General features: G+C 42.3%; 1 protein-coding gene across 3 annotated transcripts in view; it reads right to left on the bottom strand.

Annotated features, from left to right (window-relative positions):
• The window catches only part of psmc5 (proteasome 26S subunit, ATPase 5), a 38,205-nt gene extending 23,789 nt beyond the window's left edge, over window positions 1–14,416 (bottom strand). Inside the window, exons 1-4 of one of the 3 annotated variants that reach the window (XM_072561688.1) lie at window positions 14,262–14,416; window positions 4,021–4,120; window positions 1,150–1,233; window positions 23–94 (exon numbers count right to left, since the gene is read on the bottom strand). In XM_072561688.1, coding sequence (XP_072417789.1) covers window positions 23–94; window positions 1,150–1,155 — 78 coding nt within the window. In that variant the 5' untranslated portion in view covers window positions 1,156–1,233; window positions 4,021–4,120; window positions 14,262–14,416. Of the gene's footprint in view, window positions 1–22; window positions 95–1,149; window positions 1,234–3,608; window positions 3,719–4,020; window positions 4,121–14,261 lie in introns of all 3 variants that reach the window. The other 2 variants (XM_072561690.1, XM_072561687.1) reach the window with 2 other exon arrangements.

Here is a 14,416-nt window from a genome sequence, read left to right as displayed (position 1 = left end):
TGTTTCTAGCATGGTCAGTCACCTGGAGTTCTTCAATTTTTGATAGATAATACTGGCGGAGGCCTGTCCCTCCCTTTCCTTCTTCCACATCCATCTGAAATCAAAAACAGAATTACTGAAGGTTGCTGCGACTACAATGATGCAGCAGACAGGTAGGTTTCATAAGTTACTGAAATTACACGCTTATCGTCTGCAAACTTTTTAAAATAGCATTTCATTAAAAAATCTCACAAGTTTTTCACAGGTTATTTTTGAAGAGCAATGACTTGCTAGACAAAACAGCAAATTAACTACCAGGAACAAACGGTACAGACGGCGAAAACTGTTAAGCACCCTAATTTAAAATTTTGAATTGGGATTCAATCAGACTCCAAATAGCTCAGGATTAAAGACAGCAGAATTCAACACTTGGCATTTTATAATTATTGCTCCTGTATAGTTAAAGAAGAAATTATATGCATGCAGCATCTGTAACCAGAAACAAAACCTTAAAATTTGTCTACAGTCAACTGCAATACAGTAAGCAGAGCTACACATACATGCAAACCTAATATCAAAATCATTAAATTGCCAATGTAATGCTTTACAAATAAAGCATAGGATTAAATTTGAAGGGCCACAAATTGCAACTTTCACCATACTTCTTAGGTGGTACAGGTATCCTGATTTTACACACTGCCCTACAGTTAACATTGTTCTCATCTGGTCAGGAAACAGACAGGATTGGGTGTAAGGTTGGTTTCACTGTTGACTGAAGTCAACAATATTGGGCAGAACAAAATCAGCACAGCACTTGATCACACGGGTCATCCTTTCAGCAGTTTGGGTAAAATTTTCCCCAAACTGTAACCCTCACATTTTCAGTTAATATTAGGCAATATATCTAAACAGATAGATATTGAGCTAAATAATCAACTGCAGGTATTTGAGGTTGTGAAAAATTTCTCTGCCACTCATTCCAAAATAGCATTTTATAAAATTCTGGGAACAGGGAGTTAAGCAAAAGCACCTTTAAAATATAAACTAATTCAGGCAAGACCGAGAAAAACTCATTTAGATTGCAAGAAAGAGCCCTCCCTGTTCGCAAGAACCTGAATTTACAATGGTTATGAAATCAATGAAGCAAGTACTTTCAACATCCAAACTTACCCTCATCGTGTTGGAAATAGATTCTTTTCGTTAATATAACAATTTGCTGGCACTTGCTAAGCTGTTAAGCCGGCAAAACAATACCTGCAAAAGCAAAAGGACAAGATGTCATTTGGTTTCACCTTAAAAAGTGCATGATCCTAAATCCATGATTAATTTGAAATTTTTGAACAGAATATTGTATAGGAGCAATTAACAAAATGGAAAAAATATAGAACCAAAACGAATTTTAAATGATTTTGTAAATAAAAAGAAGAATGAAGATTTAAAATTACTCCTCCATCCCAACCACCCAAAAGATAGATGCAGCATCACCAAATGAAATACCAGTGTCAAGATGTCTTGAATCAACTTCTACCTTGATATATAGATGCTTTTCAAATCCTAACAACTGTAATTTTATCAAGGTCAAAAGTGAAGCTAAAAGTTTAAATTCAAAGACATTCTGAAGTCCTGTTTAGATCATGGAGGAACACTTTAAAAATAAAAACTGTTACCTTGCAGCCCACCAGCTTAGCACATGGAACACAGAAGTCATGAACCACAACACAGTCTATCCAATGGCAGCATTACCAATGTTGATAATCCCCCTACTAATTTATAGAATAATATTTCTTCAAATTAGATAGTTATACAGCAAATTCAAGCCAAACATTCAAATAAAGAGAAAGACTAGCAAATATCTAGAATAACCTAGCTATTACACTTAATTACTTAAAGCAATACAAGCCAGAAATTAAGACTGTCCCCAAACAGAATTCCCTTCAATAACTCTCCCAAAATATCACAACATATATACAGTAACCAGTTTCTACAGATCAATAAGTCACAGATTCAATTCTTCAACTATTGAGTTAGGCTCTTTTGGTTGGAGTGTAATTGATCTCCACACATTTGAGCTAAAAAGGGAGACATAGTCACAACTCTCAATTACCCAATCTCTCTTGCTGACAACAAGGCTGGCCTTGGTTACAATGGTCCAGAGTTAAACAGTCTCCTCAAATTGTCAACTCATGCTCACTTATGAAAACTGGTCTTTTGTCCAAGGCATAGGCTAGTTACTAGATTGTGTCACATGATGCAATTTAACAAGAGTGAAAATGGGTGAAATAAAACCCACACACATTCAATAACATTGAATGACCATGCTATCTTACAAATTTCAACCTGACCTATTAGTTAACCATGTAACTGCTTCCAATAATTTAATTGTTTCACATGTTTTGGCTGCAAACATTACAGTATGCAGGGCATTCACAAGGTTAACACTGTTGTGGCTCTAAAGACTAACCACTACTGGATATAGTGGTACAACATATACCTTTGTATGTTGTAAACTGTTGTACATTTTGATCAAATACCTGGTCAATAAGAAAGGCACAAATGTCTCTGCTACTGAAAGCCTGACAGTCACAAAACTGTCGTTTAAACTGCCTGTCTCCATCTCAATTGGTACAGCAACTCCACACAACTCCCTCAAAAACACAACCAAAACAGGATTTGCGAACAAAATCTTCAGAAAATCAACTTCTATAAAAATCTACTTGAAATATTAAGTTTCCTTTCAACTTTTCAATCACATTCCAAAAAAAAGAGCACTTCAAACACTCTTTGATCTCACAATGTCACTGAGCATTTACCAATTGCAAGAAAACAACAGTATTGTGTGGATTTGCTGACCAAATAACCCAATGAACAATGTCTATTTTGAGAAATCAAACATAACATGCAATTGCTGTAATTTACATTCAAGAAAAGTAAATCTGATAAATTGGGAGCAAAAGTAATTTACAATTAAGGGAATTTAATTCACTCCAAAAAATGGTTTAAGTATCAGTGCAAACTCAGCCAGGTTTATAGTGGAACAACTATAAGGATGCTGCAAGAATACTGACCCCTACTGGGAGTTAATATCACTAACTAAATTTTCCACAATAAAAGGAAAGTTCCTCAATTCTGTTTCTCTCCACACTCTCTGACTTTACACTCTAACAACTCTTGAGTATAGCAATTTCCAATATTTTTACACGGTCACTGACTTTAGAACAAAAAAAATCAAATTGCAAAGTGGGCAACAGTTCTTATCAGATGAGCATAAAGCATGGGGCCATGGTAGCAATACTACAATCAAACAACACACAGGAATTGTTATAGTTAGTTTGTATAGGCCTGCCTCAGACACTAGGTGGATGGGGATAAAGCACTAGCAATCTGAAAGGCTGGATTACCTGCTTGTTAGTGTGTGCACACTTTGAAAGATTTAAACCATTCACTTACCATGGCAGCATAATGTCGCTCATGGGGGAAATCTCAAGCTAGGCATATATACACAAAATCACTGCTATTGCAAAGTGCAGTGCTGCCTATTTATTAACTGCTCATACTGTTTAAGGTTCCAACATCTATGTCATGATATCCTTTGCTTTTGGCCTGAAGTTAAAATGAAAATTGACACTAACCCCATCGCTGCTTTCATCACTCTCCAGATGAATCTGACAAAAGTGCAAAGAACTTGCCAGGAAGGATGCTCATACCATCTTTCCACATCTTTCAAATGTGATTGGAGCATCTGTAAGTAGTGCACAGTTGGACACAGTACAGACAGGCTATCAGTTGCTACTACATAACACCAGGTCCAAGACAAACTTGTTAAATAATCTGTACTACAGTTAGGCCTGAATTATAATACTTAGTGAAATTGCTCTACCTCCTCTACTATAGCTCTGCTGACAATGAGAAGCATGATTTTGTTTCTGAAAACAGAATAACTGGTTAGAATTTAGAATGCAGCACATGATGGCACAGTAATTCAGTTTGACATGCTCCATTCAAAAGGTAGTTGGATATATACTTGGAAGAAAACAAACTTACTGGAATTCAATGGTTGTTCTTTGAAAGAATTAACAAGATCCCATGGTCCAAATGATTTCCTTCAATCTTGCCTTTTGATTCCATGCTGTCAAATTGCAACCTGATAAATACAGTGCCAGGGAACAGCAATAGATGTGGTAAAAGGATCTTAATCGCTATTTCCCCCCTAGAGCATGGCAACATCCAGATGCACTAAGCCACCACTTTGCTATCTAAAACTTGGTGACTAGTTCAACTTAAGTCTGTTGATAAGTCAAGAATAAGCCTTCTTATGAAAGCATAACTTTGGACTCTGCAGACATTTGGGTGAAAGTGAGGACTGCAGATAGTGGAAATCAGAGTCAAAACGTATAGTGCTGGAAAAGCACAGCCGGTCAGGCAGCATCCAAGGAGCAGGACAGTCAACGTTTCATGCATGAGCTCTTCATCAGCAAACATTTTGTGTGTGAAAATATTTCAGTGCTGATAAAAGTAATGGGACTATTTCCAAGCCTAAATGAAAGGTATCACTGGCTGTTATGGCGAAAAAATGTCTTAAGTGTAATCCCATCAACGGCTCACCATTCATTAACCCAGCAAACAAATCTATGAACAGAATTACAGCAACCTGTTCAGAGATGTTATTACATAGGTGGGACTGAAAACCAAGCTGCCTGGTTCAGAGTAATAACAGTACGGTAGAGTGGTTAGAATTGCTGCCTCACAGCACCAGTGACCTGGATTCAATTCCAGCCCTGGGTGACTGTGTGTGGAGTTTACATGCTTTCCCTGTGCCTGCGTTAGTTTTCTCTGGGTGATTCAGTTTCCTCACACAATCCAAAGGTGGGCAGGTGAGGCAGATTGGCCACGTTAAAAAAAACATATGCAGGGTTACAAGGGTGGGCCCACTCTACTCTGATCTCCAGCATCTGCAGTCCTCACTTTGTCCTGGGTTGGGTCTTGGTCTTGATCTGCAGATCAGTGCAGATTTGATGGGCTGAATGGCCTGTTTCTGCATTGTAGGAATTCCACGATTCTATGACCTGATTTGTTTTTACATTATTTAGACTATTTTAATAATCAACACCTTCAGAGATGTCATTATACACCTCTGGAGCAGGTGGGACCTGAACCTGGGCCTCCTAACCTAGTGGTAGGGACACTATCACTGCACTATAATAAGACTTCAAACAACCTATTCAGATATATTATGATATATATCTGGATCTGGTGGGAATTGAACTGAAGATTTTCCTGACATGAGGTGGGGACACACAGGTGTTACAACTGAGACAGAACAAATAGAATGGTGAGCTATACTGATAAACCAACATAACATAAGGCAGAGGATAAGACCATAAGACATAAGAGCAGAAATTATACCATTCAGCCCATCAAGTCTGCTCCACGATTCAAATCACAGCTGATAAGTTTCTCAACCACTTTCACCCCGTAACCAGTGATCCCCTTTACAATCAAGGACCAATCTATCTTTGTCTTAAGCATACTCAGTGACCTGGCCTCCACAGCATTCCGTGGCAATGAATTCCATAGATTCACCACTCTCTGGCTGAAGACGTTTCTCCTTATCTCTATTGTAAGGTGTTCCTTTTACTCTAAGGCTATGCCCTCAGGTCCTAGTCTCTATTACCAATGGAAACATTTTCCCAACCTTTACTCAGTCCAGGCAATTTAGTATTCTGTAAGTTTCTATTAGATGCCCCCCTCATCCTTCGAAACTCCATTTAGTATACAGTCAGCGTCCTCAAACGTTCATCATATGTCCATTCCTGGGACAATTCTCATGAACTCCTCTGCACACGGTCCAAAGCCAATACATCCTTCCTGCTATTTGGGGCCCAAAACAGTGCAGAGTATTCCAAATGTGGCCTGACCAGAGCCTAACGGAGTCTCAGGAGTACATCCCTGTTTTTATATTCGAGTCCTCTGAAAATAAATGCCATCATTGCATTTACCTTCCTAAGTACTGACTCAACCTACAAATTTACCTTGAAAGAATCCTGAACTAGAATTCCTAAGTCTCTGTGCACTTCAGACTTATGAATTTTCTCCCCATTTAGAAAATAGTCTATGCCTCAATTCTTCCTCCCAAAGTACATGACCTCACACTTTCCCACGTTGTACTCCATCTGCTACTTCATTGCCCACTGTCCTAACCTGCCCAAATCATTCTGCAACCTCCCCATCTCCTCAATGCTACCTAACCCTTTATCTACCTTTGTATCATCTGCAAACTTAGCCAGAATGCCCTTAGTTCCTTCATCTAGATTGTTAATGTAGAAGGTGAAAAGGTGTAGTCCCAATACTGAGCTGCCATCCTGATAAGGACCCTTTTATCCCCACTCTCTGCTTTCTGTCAGATAGCCAGGCTTCTATCCATCTAGCACTTTGCTTTTAATACCATGGGCCCTTATCTTACTCAGTAGCCTCCTGTGTGACAACTTGTCAAAGACCTTGTGAAGTCCAGGTAGATAACATCGATTGGCTCGCCTTGGTCTAACCTGCTTGTTAGTTCCTCAGAGAATTCTAGCAGATTTGTCAGGCATGACCACCCCTTGATGAAACCATGCTGACTGTGCCCTAATTTACCATAAACGTTCAGAAATCTCATCCTACACAATGGATTCCAGAATCTTACCTACGACCAAGATCAGGCTAATTGGTCTGTAACTTTCCATCTTCTGCTTTACTCCCTTTTTAAACAAGTGTTACATTAGTGATTTTCTAGTCCCCTGGGACTCTCCCTGAACTTAGTGATTCCTGAAAGATTACTATTAATGCCTCCACTATATCCCTTAGAATTCTGGGGTGTAGTTCATCTGGTCCAGTTGATTTATCCACCTTTAGGCCATTCAATTTTTCTTGGATCTTCCCCTTAGTGATGGCCACCATACTCAGCTCTGTCCCCCTCACTCTCTTGAAGTTTTGGGAAACTTCCTCAGTTCCTCAGCCATTTCTTTGTTCCCGACTACTATCTCTCCTGCATCATTTCCAATGTCCAATTTTGCCTCTTTAGATATCTAAAGAGCAAAAGAGAAACAGTTAGTCTTCCTTTACAATACTGGCTAGCTTACCCTCATATTTAATCTTCTCCCTCCTGATTTTTTTTTAATTGCCCTCTGTTGGTCTTTGTAAGCTTCCCAATTCTCTGGTTTCCCACTGTTCTTCGCTTATTTATACGCTTTCTCCTTTGATTAGATGGTGTCCCTGCCTTCCAGAGTCAGGGATGATTGCCTCACCCTCCCAATAACATGCTTCTTTTTCCTCAGAATGAATCTGTGCAGTGTCTCCCGAATTACTCCCAGAAACTCCTACCATTGCTGTTCCACCGTGTTTTCTTCGAGGTCCCTCTCCCAGTCAATTCTATCCAACTCCTCACACATGCCTCTGTGGGTGCCTTTATTTAGCTGAAATACCATTGCCTCTGATTCTCTTTTCTCTCTCTCAAATTGCAGAGTAAATTTGGTCATGTTATGATCGCTGCTTCCTAAGGGTTCCTTCACCTTAAGCTCCCTAATCAAATATGCCTCAGTGCACAACACTAAATCCAGTATTGCCTGTTCCCTAGTGGGATCCATCACAAGTTTTTCTAAAAAGCCATCTTGCAGACATTCCACAAATTCATTTTCTTGCAAACCACTACCAACCTGATTTTCCCCATCCACCGACATATTGAAATCTCCCATGATCACTGTAACTTTGCCTTTCCTATCTCCCCTGGTGTATCTTGCACCCTAGCTCCTGACTACTGTTTGGAGTACAATGACTCAAATTATGGGTTTTTCTACCCTTGCAGTTCCTCGATTCTACCCACACAGATTCTACACCATCTGACCCTACTTTGTTTCTTACTATTGATCTAATTGCATTTCTTATTAATCGGGCAACCCAAGCCCCTCTGCCCACCTGCCAATCTTTTCGATAGGATGTATATCCTTCAACATTCAGCTCCCAATCCTGATCTCCTTGCAGCTACGTCTCAGTGATGCCCACCAAATCACACCTGCCAATTTTGATCTGAGTGACAAGCTCACTTACCTTATTCCTTATACTGTGTATATTCAGATATAACACCTTCAGTCTTGTATTAATCATCCCTCTTCACAGTTTCATTCATTTGCTCAATATACTTGAAGTTTGATTGCTAACTGTGTCCTATTTGTGTCTGTACGGAGATCTTAACTTCTCCCGAGTCGTGCACTCTTACCTCCTCTTTTAATTCTGGTTGTCTAATTTCCCAGATAAGTGAACCCTCCCCCCCATCATTTAGCTTAAAGCTCTGTCTACAGCTCTGGTTATGCAATTTGCTTGGACTCTGGTCCCAGCACGGTTCAGATGAAGACTGTCCATCAGAACAGGTTCCTTCATCCCCAGTACTGGTGCCAGTGACACATTAATTCAAACCCATTCTTTCACAATCTTTGAGCTACACACCTACCTGCTTAATCTTATTGACCCTGTGCCAATTAGCTCATGGCTCAGGTAGTAATCCACAGATTACTACCTTTTTGGTTTTGCTTTTTAATTTAGCTCCTTCCCTTAGCAGAACCTCTGCCCTAGTTTTACCTGTATCATTGGTACCTACATGGACCACGACCACTGGATCTTTACTCCAAGTTCCTCTGCAGCCCAGATGAGATATCCCGAACCAAAGCACCAGGCAATCAACACAACCTTCAGGACTCTCGATCAGGGTCATACTTAGGTTCTCTGTGACCACAGGTATATTCTCCAAAATTACATTTCTCTTCTCTCCCCCCATTTGAATGGCTCCCTGCACCACGGTGCAGTGGTCAGTGAGCTCATCCTCCCTGCATTCCCCATTCCCATCCACACAGGGAGCAATATTCTTCAGTCTGCTGGACAAGGATAAGGGCTGAGACTCCTGCAACTCTCCCTCCTGGATGCCTCCACCTGCCTCACTCACAGCCATACCCTGCTGTTCCTAACCACTGGCCGAGTAAGAGTTAGTCTAAAGGGTCTGACTGACATGCTATGTCCATCTAAAATGTAGCGGAGTCATGAATTAAGCACTTTGCCTAGTTTGGTACCCAAGACACAAAAACAATGAGTCCTGGAGTCAGGGAACAGAAGACGAATGAAGCTGAACTCAAGCAACATGAAGAAACTTGGCTAAAAGTACTGCAGACTTTGGAGATCTGAAATAAAAATACAAACAGACTTTTCTTTTAAAATGGCATCTAACACTTCACCTATGAAGGATGTTAAAGTAATGGCCTGTAGTGTCCCACTTTCTATCTCCTTCCCTTTGTGAATACAAGGTTACATTCTCTATCTTCCATTCAAATGGAACATTCCCAGATCCATAGAATTTTGCAAAATTAGAATGAAATATCAATCACTTCACTAGTAACTTTTGTAAGAGCCTGGGATGAATTCTAGCAGGACCCAGATACTTGTCAGGATGCAGCTCCAATGATTTGGACAGTATCACTTCACTGGACAGAGTCATCCAGCATAGAAAGAGGCCCCTCGGTCCAACCAGAATCCCAAACTAAACTAGTCCTACCTGCCTGCTCAATTTTCTTACCTCCTCCCATTTCTGGGATTTTAACACCATTCCATGTTCTCCAAGACCAACACTTTGTTAACTCTTTTCCTTCTTAAGTATCTACCAAAAATCTTACCATCCGTGGGGCAACTTTTTCACACAGAGAGTGGTACATGTATGGAATGAACTGCCAGAGGAAGTGGTGGAGGTGGGTACAACTACAACATTTAAAAGGCATCTGGATGGATATATGAATAGGAAGGGTTTAGAAGGATATGGGCCAGGTACTGGCAGGTGGGACTAGATTGGGTCGGGAATGGACGACTTGAACTGAAGGGTCAGTTTCCGTGCTGTACATCTTTATGACTAAATCTATTCTTACATTTCTAGCCAGCTCTCTCTTGCACTCAAACATGAATAAGGAAAATAGTCATTCTTTGCTGCATTTCATATGCTGTTCAATCTTCAGATCTGCCATCTAACATTGCACAAAGAAATACTTTAGAAGAATACCTTTAACTTAAAAGAAGTCATGACACCGGGTTAAAGTCCAACAGATTTATTTGAAAACAAAGCTTTTGGAGCTCCACTCCTTATTCAGGTGCTAGTGACGGAGGATATATTGGTCACAAATTTGTAAGAAAAAGATCAAAGGGTCATACAACTGATGTGAATGTATTAAAACACACCTAGATGGCTGGACTATAACCCAGTGTTGTGCGATTTTTGGCTTTATCCACCCTAGACCAACACCAGCAACTCCATGTCATTTTAACTTTTTTTAGCTAACCACAGACAGTCGGTCCTACCCTTTGGAATTTTTCATTCTCATTTGCATGTATTTATTGTATATTCAAGAAATTCCTCTTAAAAATCTGCCACTATATCCCTAATGACTATTCCGTTCACCTTGGGCCCACTCCTACCTCCCCCCCTCAAATTGGATGTAGGATTCAATTTTATTATGATGACTGCAATCCAGGGCATCTTCACAATCAGAGTGCAAATTAATCCCATCTCCTTGCTTATACCTGATCTTGTACAGCCTGCTCTCCGATTGTAAAACATGCTTAAAACTATTCTGCAAACCTTAAAGGAACTCCTGTTTTGTTACTTTTTCCCCATCTGATTTCTAAGATCTGTATGTGTATGAAAATCCCCTATGTTTATAACTGCATATTTCTGACATGCTCTCATGATTTCTCGCTTTCTTTGCTCCATCCTCCTGTGGGTTATTGTTCAGGAGTCTACATACACTTCCACAAGTGCCTTCTCGTCTTTACCATTTGTCATCTTGACCCAACCAACTTCTTGGTTTCTTAAATTTAGGTCATCCCTCACTGTTAATAAAAAACTGTTTGTGCAACAGAGACATCACTCCAATTTTTTTTCTATATTCTTGACCTTCCTGAACATCCTACAGCTTTCAACATTCAGGTCGCAATCTATGTCATCCCACGACTGTATCTGCATAATGGCCATCGTGTTGTACTTATTTTGCTTACCCGGATTTATTTTCAGGGTTTTTTCTGTCAACTTACATTTACATGCGTACTCTTTAGTCCTTCCTTTTATGACCAACTTATCTTTGCTCACCTTAATTGCTATGTCTCTTGCCTTGTGTCTACTTTATGGTTTATCATATCTTGCTAAATTCGATCCCTTGCCCCATGACTTAGTTAAAAACCCTCTCCACTTGCCTAATCATGTGGTATGCTGCAGCACTGGATGAGAATAGCTTAGGTGTAGCTGGTCTTAACAGGAGAAAGTAATGACTGCAGATGCTGGAGATCAGAGTCGAAAAGTGTGGCACTGGAAAAGCACAGTATGTCAGGCAGCATCCGAGGTGCAGGATAGTCAACGTTTCGAGCATAAGCTCTTCATCAGGAATGTTCCAGCACCACACGTCGACTCAACAGTATAGATTACAACTTCCCCAGTACTGTTGCCAGTGTTCCACAAACCAGAACATGCTTCTCCCAGTCTTTCAGTCACACATTCACTTTAATCTTATTTGCCTTTGGCTCAGGGAATAATTCAGAAACTACTACATCTGAGATCCCATTTTTTAAACTTAGTGCCTAGCTCCTCACACTAATTATGTAAAAGTTCTTTCCCTATCCTGCTTATGTGACTGGTATTTGTGTGGAACATAACTCAATCCTTCTGCTCTCACTACAAAGCTCCTCTCAACAGATGTACTGAAACCTGGTACAATAGAACCAATCTGCTGCAGAGAACAGTGTCAATTCCCCTCACTATATTGTCCCCAAGTACCACTACATTCCTTTATGCTACTACACTACTTGAATGGTTTCCAGCACCACGGTACATTGCTCCACTCATTCACATGATGTGGGTATTACTGACCAGGTCAGCATTTCCTGCCCATCCCTGGTTGCTCTCTCATCCAGGAGAAAGTGAGAACTGCAGACGCTGGAGATCAGAGCTGAAAAATGTGCTGCTGGAAAAGCGCAGCAGGTCAGGCAGCATCCAAGGAGCAGGAGAATCGATGTTTCAGGCATAAGCCCTTCTTCAGGAATGAGGAAGGTGTGCCAAGCAGGCTAAGATAAAAGGTAGGGAGGACGGGCATTGGGAAATGCGATAGGTGGAAGGAGGTTAAGGTGAGGGTGATAGGCCGGAGGGGGGGTGGGGGCTGAGAGGTCAGGAAGAAGATTGCAGGTCAAGAAGGCAGTGCTGAGTCCGAGGGTTGGGACTGAGATAAGGTGGGGGGAGGGGAAATGAGGAAGCTGGAGAAATCTGCATTCATCCCTTGTGGTTGGAGGGTTCCTAGGCAGAAGATGAGGCACTCTTCCTCCAGGCGTTGTATTGCCATGGTCTGGCGATGGAGGAGGCCAAGGACCAGCATGTCCTTGGCAGAGTGGGAGGGGGAGTTAAAGTGTTCCGCCACAGGGCGGTTGGGTTGGTTGGTGCGGGTGTCCCAGTGGTGTTCTCTGAAACATTCCGCAAGTAGGCGGCCTATCTCCCCAATGTAGAGGAGGCCACATCGGGTGCAGCGGATGCAGTAAATGATATGTGTGGAGATGCAGGTGAATTTGTGATGGATATGGAAGGATCCCTTGGGGCCTTGGAGGGAAGTGAGGGGGAGGTGTGGGCGCAAGTTTTGCATTTGTTGCAGTTGCAAGGGAAGGTGCCGGGAGTGGAGGTTGGGTTGGTGGGGGGTGGACCTGACAAGGGAGTCACAGAGGAAGTGGTCTTTCCGGAACGCTGATAGGGGAGCGGAGGGAAATATATCCTTGGTGGTGGGGTCTGTTTGGAGGTGGCGGAAATGACGAAGGATGATACGATGTATCTGGAGGTTGGTGGGGTGGTAGGTGAGGACCAGTGGATTGGAGGGGCGGGGCTCAAGGGCAGAGGAGCGGGAAGTGGAGTAGATGCAGTGGAGAGCATAGTCAACCACGTCTAAGGGGAAATTGAGGTCTTTGAAGACTGGGTTGTTCAGTATTGGAATTGGTCCTCCTGGGAGCAGATGCGGCAGAAGCGAAGGAATTGGGTATATTGGTGGAGGCGAAGGAATTAGGAAACAAGCTCAGAAAGCCTCAAACATTTTGGACAATTGCAAACACCGAGGCTCCTGCATGCTGGACCAATCAATGCGTTCAGTTTAAAAAAAAAACAAAGAACTGTGGATACTGGAAAGCAAATGAAAACCAGAAATTGATGGAAAAACTCTGGTCTGCCAGCATTGGAGAAGGAAAAACAGGAAACATTTCAGGTTCAGTCACCCTTCTTTAGAACATCACACGTTGAGTTATCTAGGGAATGGCATTAAATTCTGACTTTGTCTACATCCCATCAATAGATTTGTTTAAATAAAAAAAAGGAACATATTTTGACATAATTTAGTACAGCACCCAAATATTGCCTGACAACACACACAGAATTATCTTTGTGGAGGTCTGAAAATGGATAGGAACTCAACATGTTGTCAAGTATCTCTGAACCTTTCTTCTGCAGATAAATGGTTTGTTAAGTGTAATAGCAATTCCAAATGTGAAAAGGGCGAATGACAGGGACCATCCCTAGTTACATAAACAGGGCATCAAGTCCAGTTAATCCTGTTTGGCAAAGCAGGATGGGGCTGGAGATCCTAGAAAGCCAACTTTACCCTCATCTCAATAGAGAAACCGATCTCTGATGCTGAATCACAATTTCAACCACAAAGAAAACATAAATTTGTAGCAATGTCTGAACAATTCGAGCATGTTGGAACCGTGCTCTGAAGGAAGGAACCTGGAGATAAGTAGTGGAGGTTAACACAGGGGAGAAAGCTCTGGGATCCAGCGGCCTACACACACATTGACTGAGGAATCTGATCATTCTCAACTGTTCAGGCCCTTCAACACCGGCCTTTCCTAAATAGTGGATCAGGCCTCCGGCCCAAGAAAGGCTACATCCAAGAGCGTCGACCAGCAGCCGGCAAACCCCCAGGGATGAGGGGGGGCCCGGGGGCCCAGCAGCCGGTAAACCCCCGGGGATGAGAGAGGGCCCGGGGGCCCAGCAGCCGGTAAACCCCCGGGGATGAGGGAGGGCCCGGGGCCCAGCAACCGGTTAAACCCCGGCCAGGCCTCAGGCCTCGAGTGACAGTCATGGCCGGGGTAAAGTGCCGTCGGCCGGCGCTAGCAGCGCTCAAACCTCCCTCCCCCGCACCCCCGGCCCGTGTACAAACTCGGGCTCAAACACTGAGCTCACCCGCTACAACACTCACCCGAAGCCGGTCCCGGCAGCCGCTCGCCGCTCTCCCCCCACCGCGTCCGTGCGTCTTAAAGCGAGACAACACTGACGGTGCTCACGTGTCTTAAAGCAAGACCTTCCCCGACTGCAGCCGTGCCCTATGGACCTTAAAGCGAGACCATTACCCCT

The sequence above is a fragment of the Chiloscyllium punctatum genome, chromosome 42, assembly GCF_047496795.1.
Source record: "Chiloscyllium punctatum isolate Juve2018m chromosome 42, sChiPun1.3, whole genome shotgun sequence".
NCBI lineage: Eukaryota > Metazoa > Chordata > Chondrichthyes > Orectolobiformes > Hemiscylliidae > Chiloscyllium > Chiloscyllium punctatum.
The sequence above is the reverse complement of the archived record's forward strand: the minus strand, read 5'-3'. Positions and strand labels throughout refer to the sequence as shown.